Here is a 13,838-nt window from a genome sequence, read left to right as displayed (position 1 = left end):
TTTACAAATTTTAACTTATAGATATCATGAAACTTTGTCAGTTGTATGTCAGAAATATTTGAATAAATATGGTCTTAAAAATGCATTTTCGGCATGTTTTTAAGAACAAAATGTATCATAAATCAGACGATTCACAAAATATGAACAAATCAAGAATAGCGATAAGAATGATTATGAAAAGTTTAGTTGATGTAAGTGCTTTAGAAGTTGAGACTTTTGGTTCAGAGTACTGAAAAAACTATTATATATAATGTCTGTTAAAGATGGTTGTATAGGAGAAATATACAGACACAAACAGACCAGGTTTAGTCAAATAAACACCTAAATGTATTTTTTGGACCATTTATTAATAGTAAAAGAAGCAAGTTAAGCAAGCAAAATAGCCAAAGGTCTCAAAATTAACCAGAGCTTGAAAAAAACAATGCTTTGCCTGCAGTGTCTCTCCTTTAAATAATATGGATTCTGTCAATTCAGTTAAATAAATTGCAACTTTAATGCAATCTAAGGATACCTGGTATTCGTCTTTATAATTGTCTGTTACGCTAGATCCAATTTTGTAAGAAAAAAATAATATATATATAAATATTTCTGTGACCCAAAAACAATAGAATAGATGTCAAGTCATTGCAGGCTCCGTTTCACTCCATTCTTACCATTCCAGCGTCACAGGTCGGCCGCTGTTGAAGACACTAAGGGGCTAAATTTACTATGTGACACCGGCTTCCCCCTGGGCAGCCATCAGCAGCATACACAGCGAACCTGAATATCCCCCTTCTCTAGATTTACTACCACTATTCAAATGCTTAACTGCGGATACAATGATCCTCTAATCGCTGGGGATGGTTTTCATCTGCTTCACTGACACAGAAAGGGGAAAAAAAATTGTAGTAAGAATATAAACACCAACAATGGAGGAGTTTTTTGGCCCACAAGAGAGCCCGAATATGTGTGATAAAAACTAGACAACACAGCCTAGGGGGGTATGCAGCAAATCCACACACTTGCCCTCCGAATATACAGTTATTGCAACTTTAAAAAGCTTTGGTTATTTCTATTAAAATGCTTTAAATACAATTTTTAGCATTAATGGTAGGTAAATATGTTGGAGATGATGAGCGTGTTATTGCAATGCGCTTTTTTTTTTGTTGCAATATCTCATGTTTATTAGTTTTTTTTTTACATAATTACTCTTATTTTATAGTCTGTGCTGTTACATATTAGGCCAATAAACATTTATATGACACCATTATTCTTTGTATTCGTTCATAAATCACCGGTTAGTCTCCCGGGGCAACAGGTGTTATAGACAATGTATTCTCTCGAGGAAAATAGGGTCAAACGCTCGTAAAAAATAAGTGTCTTGGTTAAATTTTATTACAAGAGTTTTCGCTTGCCATTCGAATATTTATCTTAATTATTTTCAGTGGTCAAAATTGTAGTTTTTGCGATTCATATTAATCAAATCGACTAAAACATCATAAAAAAAGGTTTATTTATTTGGCTTTTCACATTAAATGTCGCCATAAATTTGACTGTGTTTTATATGTCATTCCAAGACCTGCAAATAATTACTGTGAAATATTGAATGTATTTTTGGCAGATTTCCATTCAGTCCCTAATAAACAAACATGAGCAATTGCTGAAGAAATACTCGATTGGCCTATTTGGGAACAAATAAAAATGTCAACCTATTAATATTGCAAGAATATTTTTGCTACTTTTTCGAAATGCTGCAGGGAATATAGAAGATTTTTTAAATAGTTGCCATGACACAAATCAAATAAGGAATGTGCCAATGTATAACTTACAAATAAATATACATATTTTCATGAAACAACTTGACAATTACAGGCAAGTAAAAATAATGATCAAATATTTGTCGAAAAAAAGATTCCAAGATTTTGGAAATATTAAATTTTTTTTGTCAAATTTGACAAACTTGGAAAATTATTAAAATAGAAGTTTTTGTCTTTGTTTTTAAATAAAATAAAATAAACCAGATAATAAGAAATCAAACTAAATTGGTTTTGCGTGGTTTCATTCAGAGGAGAACTGTAAATCAGACTCTATGGACAGTGACGGCCGCTGAAGACATTCAAAAGCGATTTCGTGACAATGCACAAAATGAACTAATAGAAACATAAAACACGTCATAAAACGGCAAAGATTACCATTATTTAATTAATGTTTTATTACCAACAAATGTTCTTATTTATTTACTTATTATATTAGCACACACTCTTTACTGAACTCCTTTACTTTCCTACTAAATTTAGAAATCAATAATTTAACCATATTTATGTAATACCTTGCATTTGATGCTTTGTGATCATAGCTATAAGGAATTTATATTTTAAAGTTTTATTATCTAAATTTTCTTGTTTAAACCTATTAGAATTGTCATACGGTTGGACAGGACAAACCTCTATTAATACAAAAAAAATGTCCCAATGCTTTCTCTGGGATAACTTACAACATTGCCCACTATGAAACAATTGTATAAAAAAAATAAAAAAATCCCCTTAGTAGATAAGCAGTCTTCAAGCCCGCACACACAAACACACACACACACACACACACACACACACACACACACACACACACACACACACACACACACACACACACACACACACACACAAACACACACACACGGTGCTGACTTCTTCCAGCCGTGCAGAGAGATCCAGCGCTAAAGAAGAATGCATCCCTAACATCCTCGAATAACTCCACAAGGGCATGTTAATGACCTGAAAGTGCTACATTACCGCAACAATTAAACAGAGGGATCCCATAGGCATTTGGAAGCCGTCATGTCACTGTCTGTGTACAGGGCCAACACATCTTTACCATCTCCATTTATTTCCCTAAGAAATCAGCGGGGCCACCTGGGCTTGGCATTGAAACTTCATTCATCTCCAGAAATGGATTCCAGCGGAGGGCAAAATCAAATTCTCATTTGCAAGGCAAGAGGGAGGGGGGGAGAGGGGGAGAGAGAGAGAGAGGGAGAGGGGGACAGAGAAGGGGGAGAGAGAGAAGAGAGAGTGAGGGAGAGGGAGAGAAAGAGAGAGAGAGGGAGAGAAAGAGGGAGAGAGAGAGAGAGAGAGAGAGAGAGAGAGAGAGGGGGAGAGAGTGAATGCAGGAGGTACCTGGGAACGCTAACCTCTGGGTGAACCCGCCGCATCTGATAGTTTTGCTATTTGTCTGTGACATTGACAGCCCTGGGGGAGATTAGGAGCCACCCTTCCCCTGGCTTCCCACTTTGCATTCTGCCTGCTATGCGCCTCTTTACAGATGGGACCGCTAGACATTTACCTTAGCTTGTTTTCAACCGGGTTTTTCAACACAATACAACACTACACTAGAGTATAGGGCTGCACAATTTTTATCCTCAAGAATTTATATCGTGATTCTTTCATACAATTCTTGATTTGTCCCCAGTTTGTTTTACTGACACTTAAGACACCCTGAACACATAGAATGTAAAGTAACAGCTTTGGAATACATGATGTAAAAAAAATAAAAGCAATAACACCAAGTCAGTTTGGACATCCAACCACTGTATTGAAAGCGTCTTGGTGTAAAACATAAGTCTACAGTATCAACCTTTTGGGGCTTTCAAGGAGGAATACTGGCAAGTTACAACATCTATTGAGTTGTTTGCTGTTTCTAGACAGCGCTACACCAGAGGCAACGATGGGCTGTAATTATATGCAATGCAACAATAAAACAAAGCAAATGAGGTAAAGAAAAGCTGCTGCATCAGAAAAGCTTATAGACCGGGGAGAATGCACAACAGAAAAATACATAAAACAGAAGAAAAAAAAACTACTACACGGCATGGCGTCGTGGTTTTTGGTTGGGGGGTGAAGGAGGAGATGAGAGTGATGGATGCCCCTCGGTTAAATACGTCCAAATCCCCCCTTCAAGCCGCTCTCTTCTTGCCAGGCAGGCAGCGTGAGTGAGTGTGTGAGAGAGAGTGTACAAGATTAATAGTGTAAACAGTGAGGGAGAGAGGGAAAGAACGAGAGAGAGAGAGAGAGAGGTAGAGAGAGAAAGAGAGAGGTAGAGAGAGAGGGAGAGAGAGAGAGAGAAAGAGGAATAGAGAGAGAGAGAGAGAAAGAAAAGACTATCAGCATCTGCAGCAGCACAGTAGCCCTAGGGGAATTGTGTGAACTTTTGAACCCTGGTGGCAAGCAGTCGCAACGATGCACAGAGCCTGCTGCTGCTGCCTCGTAATGTGTGTGTGTGTGTGTGTGTGTGTGTGTGTGTGTGTGTGTGTGTGTGTGTGTACGTACTTGTACAGGCGTCCCTGTGAGGACCAATATAGCTTTTAACATAGGAGTGGGGACATTTTTGTAAAGTGAGGACATTTTGCCTGGTCTTCACTTCTTCTAAGGCCTATTTCAGGGTTAAGACTTCATGTTAGAATTAGGTTAGGTTAGTCTAAGGGTTGGGGTTAAAGGGGCTAGGGAATGCATAATGTCATTGAGTGTCTTCACAGAGATTGAAGTAACAGGGGGGTGTGTGTGTGTGTGTGTGTGTGTGTGTGTGTGTGTGTGTGTGTGTGTGTGTGTGTGTGTGTGTGTGTGTGTGTGTGTGTGTGTGTGTGTGTGTGCGTGCGTGTGTCTCAGCAAAGTAGAATGAGGAAGGGTGGAGGAGGTCATTAACATATCCCTCGCTTCTTTGCAAACTAAAGAAGCCGCCGCCCGCCGCCCGCAATCCAAATGGCACCAAATCCATATTCCGATGAACAGCGTGAAAAATTAATCTCCAGGCAGATATTCTGACTGGATAGATAGATACAGTATAGATGGATGGATGGATGGATGGATGGATGGATGGATGGATGGATGGATGAATGGAATAGATAGATAGATAGATAGATAGATAGATAGATAGATAGATAGATAGATAGATAGATAGATAGATAGATAGATAGATAGATAGATAGATAGATAGATAGATAGATAGATAGATAGATAGATAGATAGATAGATAGATAGATAGATAGATAGATAGATAGATAGATAGATAGATAGATAGATAGATAGATAGATAGATAGATAGATAGATAGATAGATAGATACAGTATAGATAGATAGATAGATACAGTATAGATGGCTACAAACTTTAGCGACAGAGGAGGGGGTGTTATGTGACGGGAAGAGGCTCAATCATTCACACACACAACTCTGGACGCAATGCAGACGGGTCACAGGTTGGCCAAGCGAAAAGGTCAAAGGGTCAAGGGTTCAGTGTGTGGGCAGACAGCATGCAAACGGGACAGCAAACCCTACAAGGAGGAAATACAGCTCCAGGAAAACATTAAGAGACCAGTCTGGATTCCTCTTAAATCTTCATCTCTACATTATTTATTGAAATGCTCTTAATGACAAAAAATCTATTGGATTTTGGTAGAAATGTTGTCAGTAGTTAATATTATAAAATCAAAATGTTCATTCCACTCAAACATATGCCTATAAATAGTAAAACAAGAGACACTGAACATTTGGAGTGGTCTCTTAATTTTTTTTTTTTTCCAGAGCTGTATATGACCATAGACTAAACATGGAGAAGCAACTTTCAGTTTTATGAACCACATACCTGGTACAAACTCCGCAAAAACATAAGGGTCTGCTGCTACTCTCAGCTCTTTGAAATCAAATATGGAGACTTTTCTGTTTGTCTAACCTGTACCTTTTTATTTAGTTGTTTTTTTAAATTTTGTCTTTTAAAAGCAATTTCCTTTACATTTTCTAACAATCTGTCTGCCTGTTTTCACTCTTTGTTTCATAATCTCTTGAATGCAAATCTCAACATTTTCTTATGTCTTCATTTTAAGGGATTTGTATTGCTCTATAAAGCACTTTGAATGGCCTTGTGTGTGAATAGTGCTATATAAATAAACTTGCCTTGTCTTGCTTTGCCTATGCAGTCCCAAAAAAAACATGTATCTATGACTACAGATGAGAAAAACGAAGACAAACATGATCAAGGCAAATCAACGTGCTCTTTCTCCCAAAGACTTAATTGGACTTCGAACACACAGACAAGGGCCAGTTGGCACTTTTAAACATTGCTGATTAACCCCCTAATGGCCTATCAATCTGTCAGCTGGCACCATGTTCCCTATCCCGCCCGCCAAGAGGCCCGGGCATACACCCTTCCAAAGCACTTCACTTTATAGAGCTTTTTCCCAGCCCCAGCCAAAATGACAAAAAATTTGATTTAATATTCTATTTACAGGCAGCCGTGTGATAATGTTGGTAACTGTGCGTTGGCTTATTCATAAGCATATTCAAATGAGAAATCGGCAACGGCGGCGAACACATAACTTTGAAAATTGCTTGTCCTACCGCGTTGTATAGGAAATAATTGGTTTAGGAAATTGGGTCCGTAACAGTAATGACTGGCAGGAGTCACATTCATGCTTTCTATAAATAGGCCCATCGCATACATAACACACCTGCTATACAGCGAGATATGTTAATTGATTGGATATTAACCAGCACACAATTTTGATAACATTTTTCAAGCTAAATGTTAAAAAAAGAAAAGAAAAAAATAGACCTAGTTCCATCTCCTTATTTATAATAGATTCAGCTATTCTTTATAGTCTATATTGACAGTACATTTAAAATCTTTGGATGGAAAGTCTAAAGGAATCATGATCCGGATTATATACAGTAACTCAAACAGTATTTTTTTGATCATATAAACGAAGCAGAATCACAAACGGATAAAGTGTTCTGATACGAGTAAAGCAGAAAAAAACTCCACATGGAAATTAAAGTTTTGTGAATAAATTATTTAGCGCCTACATCCACACAGGGGGCTAATACACAAGCTATATGGCACATCATAAGAGAATCATTACAATCACACAAAGAGGATGATATCATAAGAATCATCTTTTCGTATTTGGTTTGAAAAATGTCTTATCTAAAGGGGGTTAAAACACACACACAAAAAAAACTGAATGGGGAGTATTACGGTTTTGCTGGTTACGAACAGTATTGATTGTTCCACATGTACTGTTTTTTATTCTCTGTAATCAACGAGAAATAACTTGTGAAAGACCGACTTCACCGGTGGAAATATGAAGGTCTATTGAACTCTGAGATCCTATGTAGTATAAATGTGCAAAACATTTTAGAAATCGGTTCATCCTAGCCTGAGAAAAGGCAGAAACAGTGTTCTATGGTCTCACTGTCTAACCCTACATTTTACCATGCGTGACATAACACATGGTAAAATGTAGGTGTAGGATTAACAGGACAGCTGAGCCAAGGGAAGACTGAGGAAAGACTGAGGGAAGAAAAACCTCATTCATTATATTATAATAGCGATTTTATAATGATAGAACGCCGGTTCCGTATGGGTGAAGTATTCCTTTAACAATGTTATGAATGTATGCACTATTCTGAACACAAAGCTCTTCCAGTCATCGCTGCAGCTTCCCAGCAAACATCCCAGAGCGGTCAGCGGTGCGAACCTTAACCCCAATCGAAAGCAAAACAAACAGACCATTCCAACTTCGTAAACTTGACCTGCAAACAGCATGACGGGGTTAAAAGCCCCTACATTTTTGGCTGTCTCCTGGGGTCTGTTCATGGGTGTGTGTGTGTGTGTGTGTGTATGTGTGTGTGTGTGTGTGTGTGTGTGTGTGTGTGTGTGTTTTAGATCGTGTGAGTGTGTTATGCTGAATCGTGTATGTGATTGCGTGAGTGCGTGATTGCGTGTGTGTGTATTTGTGTGTGTATGCATGTTTTTTACTGGATTGTGTGTGTGTGTGTGTGTGTGTGTGTGTGCGTCAAAGAGACTATACTCGCCATAGGGAGACATTTTATGCATTCTTTGTTAATATATGCAAAAAATCACTGGAATGGCAAATAGACAGTGTGTGATTTAGAGAGTGCAAAGAAAAATGCAGAAAATGTTCACGACACTTCAAATACCCATAGAGTAGCACAGGAGAGAGAGAACTCGAGGCACCTCACACACACACACACACACACACACACACACACACACACACACACACACACACACACACACACACACACACACACACACCTAAAGGGGGCAGACGAGGCTGGGCTGATGCTGCTGCAGGCGCGGTCAGGTCACTGGTACGGTCGCAGGGTGAAACGCAGTTCACATTACCATGCAGACAACCCGGGCTTAACAATGGAGGCTCCATCTGTTCCTGTCAGCTATTACAAATCTGGTGTCAGCCACACAGCCCAAGACAACAGGCCTCCGCATCTAATCAAACGGCACAGGCTCCTCCCGCGTGTAAAAAAAAAAAAGCCAAAGACATCGACGACTCTTCACAGTTCACACTCACTCACTCTCTGGTTAGGGAACAGAGAGGCAAGTCGATTTCCACGGATAATACATCCTCAAACCAAGCCCAGTCACAAAGTCTCTTTTGTGTTTACAGTAGGCTAGAAATGAAATGGTACAATAGTGAGGGGGGGGGGGGGAGTCCATTTTCGACCATCTTCTTGTTCTAGTTAAATGTTGTGTTTAAATTGCAGAATGATCGTTAATTTTTTCAACAATAGGTATTCTGTTGATTTTTTGCATTGAAGCGAGAAAAGAAAGAAAATTTAAATGAATTGAAATCACTTCTATTTTATTGTTAACGCTGTTCATTTCACCTCCATTTTTCTGGTTAATTATCTATACGTTTTCTTTTCCATATAGGTTTTTTTTCTTCTTAAAAAAAACTAAGATAAAATGATGTTTACATGTTGAGCTGTATAATGTACGTACTGACATATTTATATATATTTTTAAAGTAAATAAACTGCAATCTTAACCATGGATAATTGTTCTTTAGAGCAAAATGGCCACTGATTTCATTAAGTTGTCACGCCATTATTTTTCCACAAACACTCCCTCTTCCATTGAACCAGAGGCAGACCGCCCTGTAGAAAACGTGTGAGACATTTCTTTCAACTGGCAGTGAACAGAAAATGAACTCTGAACTCCACATGCCCTTTGAGCGAGGACACAGGCCATTCACTACACTAACATGGTTGCCGTCCCCTAGCAATAATAAAAAATTGAAAAAAAACGGTGCAATGAGGTGGCCATTTTTCCTTACACAATCAAAATGTTATGATTATTGATCCAACCAGTAAAATGTGTGTTTTTCTAAGTGTAGTTGCCGAGTGTCAAGGGACATTAGTTGTCGATATTCAAAAGCTAAATGCAAATTGAAGAATAAAAAAAAGGGACTTCTGGTTTTGTTCTGCATAATTGACTATTTCTCACATTTTACCATCAACAAATAGCGTTCGAGAATTTAACAACTCTCACATTGCGCAGTAACAGACGGCGTAGTTTGTACTGTGGGGGCGTGTGTGGCCATTATAGCCTTAAGGGAAATTCTTTAAATGCATTTTATAGTTTGATTTTGTTTTGTTTCCCCAAGGAAATCTCGCCGTGTTTATTCAATAAAATTCTAAAAAAAATGAATTATCATTGTCTCGTGGTCTATTTTCGCACCATCTGCTGTGATTTGTTTACTCTATTTTTTCAAAAGTTTGCCAAGGAAGGCGGCAGTTATTCTTTGAGAGTTCGTTAAGCCATTTCCCCAAATAGAGATTTTGACTACAACCAGCTGGCATGGAAACGGTGAAAAACATAGTATTTTTAGTTTTATTACTATGGAGAAATTCCACACGATTCCAGCCATATCTCAGGAAAAGTGCCAAAACATGCAGGAGCAGCTTTCAGTTTTTATGAACCACATATTTGGAACAAACTCCCAGAACACTTGAGTTCTGCAGAAAATCCAATCTGAAGACTTTTCTGTTTCCCTTTTAACCTGTAACATTATTTTTTTCAATAGTTTTTATTCTCTTTTAAAGGTGGAGTCTTTAATTATGGAGAATGCATGTAGTCAAAATCACTAGGCTGTGTATTAACACTGGATTTTCTTCTGCGCACGTACTTTGATTTTGACAAAAAGTGATTTTGACAACAAGTGTTCTCCGAAATAGCTGATTACACCTTTAAATGCAATTTATATAAATCTGTCTGCCTTTTTTCACTATTAGTTCTGTTATCACTTAAATACAGTGTCAATATTTTCTGATGTCTTAATTTTTATGTATTTCTATGCCCTTGTAAAGCACTTTGAATTGCCGTGTGTCTGAATTGTGCTATATATATATATATAAATAAACTCCCCTTGCCTTGCCTAAAAAAATAAAGTGCCGGGTATATAGCGGGCACCTGAGGCAGCCGAGTTAAAAATGCCCACCTGCGGCATGTCACGTCAAGGGCGATTAGCCGGCACGTAGTAGAGTAAAAAAAAAAACACAAAATATCTGAAACGGGAGGGAGGGCAAGTCCCGAGAAAGGAAGGAAGATAGAGAGAAAGATTGATACAGGGAGAGAAGGATGTAACACACATGGCCCCTCAGGTACAGTGTTGTATTTCAAACCCGGTTGTGAAAGAATAGAGGGGGCTCTCGCTCAATCAATCACTGCATTAGCCCGGAGCTACAAAGCCTCCTCAGTGTGTGGGCTGTTACTCTCTCTATGCCTCACACAGCTTAAAGGGGTAAGGGGCCCGCCACTGGAGGGCGCTCTAGGTCCCTAATCAGGGTCCACAGTCAACCACCACTAAAGCCTACATCCAGGCTTCGTCCTTCCTACACATTTTCCAGACTCAAATTTCCAGGATTCTCTGTATATTTTTCAGTCCATATTTGGCATGTAAATACAAAGAGTTAGATGCTTATTATGTAGATAAATGGCAATGAAGCCTATACACTATACCCAGGGTTCCTACCTTCCTACACATTTCCCATTTCAAAATTCCATACTATGCCTTTCCAGACTCAAATTTTCAGGACTCTGTAGATTTTTGAGTCCATATTTGGCAAGTGAATACAAATAGTCAGATGCTAAGTGCTTAGTATGTAAATAAATAGTGCTTAAGTCAGCATTTGGAGAACTTACATCAACCAATGACAATCTCTTTCCCTAAACTCAAGACCAAGTTAAAAACTAAAGGTGAATTTATATCACGTCGCTCGACACTTTTTGAATAGCGTTGCTTGAAAGAAATTAAGGAGTTGCGAGACGTTTTAATTTATGCTTCTGCAAATGGTTTCAAGTTGAGTAGTTGCACAACATCCGAGCGGTATATCTCGTTATAGGTAGGCAGCATGTGTTTATTTAAATTTTTTTAAATATATTTTAGAGAGAAGGTTTTAGACCAATTAACTGGAAACACAAATATTTTTCCATGCTATTTTCTTTTTTTCAATACTTATCCGTTACTAAAATTAAATTCCATATTTTCCATAATGCGTAGGAAGTAGGAACTCATGGACTATTGTTACCTCCTGCACACTAGAGCCAGCAAGGGAGGGGTGGGGGGGGGGGGAGGGAGGGAGATTCACAGATGTGTTGTGTTGTTTCAAATTAGGAAGGCAAGAAGCAATATGCAGCAGAAGGGGACCTGACTTCCTGTGGTGAGGTGTACTGTAGGTTTGCCAGTTAGGATGGCGAAGGGTTGTTTGTCAGAAGAAATGCATTTGTGTAGTTTTCTCAGAGGAATACCGCATTGTCTCCTCCTGTGGGGAACCACCGACTCCTGCTTTTTATCCTTTTAATTTGTAGCTGCAGAATTCCTTGCAAATTGCAGCCTTTCAGCAAGAGCACACAGTTAATGAAGGCATGCACGTTTAATTATTAGGGTTAATATATATTATTTTAGTGTTTATTTGTTGTCTATGTGTTGTTGAGGATCCCGTTGTTTTTGTCTTTTATATTAAAATGACTGTCTGTCTGTCTGTCTGTCTGTCTGTCTGTCTGTCTGTCTGTCTGTCTGTCTATCTATCTATCTATCTATCTGATGTTGAGAAGCAAAAAAAGCCTTCAGTGCTGCTTAGCCACATTGGAGACCCACATTTACAATTAGGCCTTTTGGAACTCAGTCCTCTGCATTGCGCAAATATAATCTGGCACACACACACATACACATACACACGCACTCACACAAACACACACACACACAGGGAAGTCACACTCAGGAAGACTTTTGTGAACTTACAGTCAGGGTTTGCATCGTCCTGGTAGTCCGAGGCGACCGAGGCGTCGTCAGATGGCGCCGAGCGACCCAGACTGGAACTGCGGTTGTCATCAGAACCGTCCTCATCTCTAGGGTCCGCTGTGTGTGTGTGTGTGTGTGTGTGTGTGTGTGTGTGTGTGTGTGTGTGTGTGTGTGTGTGTGTATGTGTGTGTGTGTTTGTACATTAAAATGTGTATTTAGGGAGAAATAAAGCAAATGTTAGTGACTGGAGTCAAGTAAGAAAAGGCTTAAAAGGTGCAGTGTGTAATATCGGTGTATTTTGGCTTAATTTTGGCATAGTGTTGAAAGTTCTAGATGTCAACGCTCCCTTGCTAACCCCTATCGTTCAGACAATTTACAGAAGCTACGGTAGCCTTCAAGGACAAGAAGCTATAGTTACTAAAGATTGCATCATCCACCACTGCCTCAAGTCTTTCCACAATATCAAGTGATGAGGTGAAGATGGATTTAGTTATTTATTCTATAGCACTTCTTCTTCATCTTCCAACAGGTGCATTTCCCCAGGATGCCAACTATACAGTATATAAAAATGCGTAAGGCCATTAAGTTTGTCCATTCTGTGCTACTGTAGAAACATGGCGGCCTCAGAGCCCTTCTCCTATGTAGATATAAAAGGCTCATTATAAAAGGTATACAAAACAACTTTTATTTTCAAGTGATTATACACCAATTGAAACATACTTATGAATATCATATTACATTTATTTCAAGTCTGTTCTGAAAAACTCCAATAAATTCTACACACTGCACCTTTAAAAGGACTTAACTCTCTGTTGAAAAGAGATATGGTGAAGATTGTTCAGGGTGATTTTTTTTACTTACATCTGAAGGGGAAATCTTGAGGGTTTCTGAAAAATCAAAAATAAGCATAGATCAAAATCTTTAGGAAGGAATTTCAAAAGTATTCTGAGCTTAAACACACACACTCTCACTCAATCAGTCACTCACTCACTCACAGCCCATATAATGCCTGTGAAATTGTTTCCTGCACAGAGGACCACAAAGCCACAAGACTTCTGAACCGGCGCACATGTCTGCCATTATGCAGAGCAGGCAACACCAGTGGAGCTGTTTCCGGTGTTAACTATCGCACTAGTTAGTTTCACTATTTTGGGTTCACGGACTTACATCACTTTACGCTTAAATTCTCCTGATCAGGGGGGCGCCTTTAGCTCAGTTGGTAAGGCGTTCCCCTCCCGGGCCGGGCCTAGCAGCAGAACTGGGTTCAATTCCCACCCGTGGTCGTTCTCTGCATGTCACTCCCCTCTCTGCCCCATTTCACCTCTGTCTCTCTGCACTATCAATAAAGCATAAAAATGCCCAAAAAATATCTTTAAAAAAAAAAAAAATAATTCTCCTGATCAAAACATATAGGGCCAGTTACACAGACATGGATTATTAAACCTAGTCCTGGACTTAATTACATTTTGAATGGAGATTGTCCATTGAAAGTACAATTTAGTCGAGGACTTGGCTTAATCCATGTCTGTAAAAACTGGCCCTCAAGTCCATAAGATCTTTAAAAGTTTCAAATAACAATAAATAAAAGCAAGAATAAAGTCTTGAAGGTGACGCCATTAGACAAAATGAGTTTCTTAAAAAAGTAATCTTGCAAACTGTGTTTAAAGCAATTGCAGCAACACTTTGGGTTCTTCTCTAGCGACTAGCGGTAAAAGCAAAAGTTAGATAATGGTGTAGTGAAATTAGTTTGGGA

The 13,838-nt window shown here is 38.8% G+C and overlaps 1 protein-coding gene across 1 annotated transcript in view; it reads right to left on the bottom strand.

Annotated features, from left to right (window-relative positions):
* Positions 1-13,838, bottom strand: part of skap1 (src kinase associated phosphoprotein 1) — a 49,169-nt gene that overhangs the window by 33,892 nt on the left and 1,439 nt on the right. Inside the window, exons 3-4 of the mRNA XM_080048753.1 lie at positions 12,947-12,972; positions 12,086-12,202 (exon numbers count right to left, since the gene is read on the bottom strand). Of these exons, the coding sequence (XP_079904879.1) occupies positions 12,086-12,202; positions 12,947-12,972 (143 nt within the window). The remainder of the gene's footprint in view (positions 1-12,085; positions 12,203-12,946; positions 12,973-13,838) is intronic.

This window comes from Ammodytes marinus (assembly GCF_949987685.1).
Source record: "Ammodytes marinus genome assembly, chromosome: 20".
NCBI lineage: Eukaryota > Metazoa > Chordata > Actinopteri > Uranoscopiformes > Ammodytidae > Ammodytes > Ammodytes marinus.
This window is presented reverse-complemented; position numbering and strand designations above follow the sequence as displayed.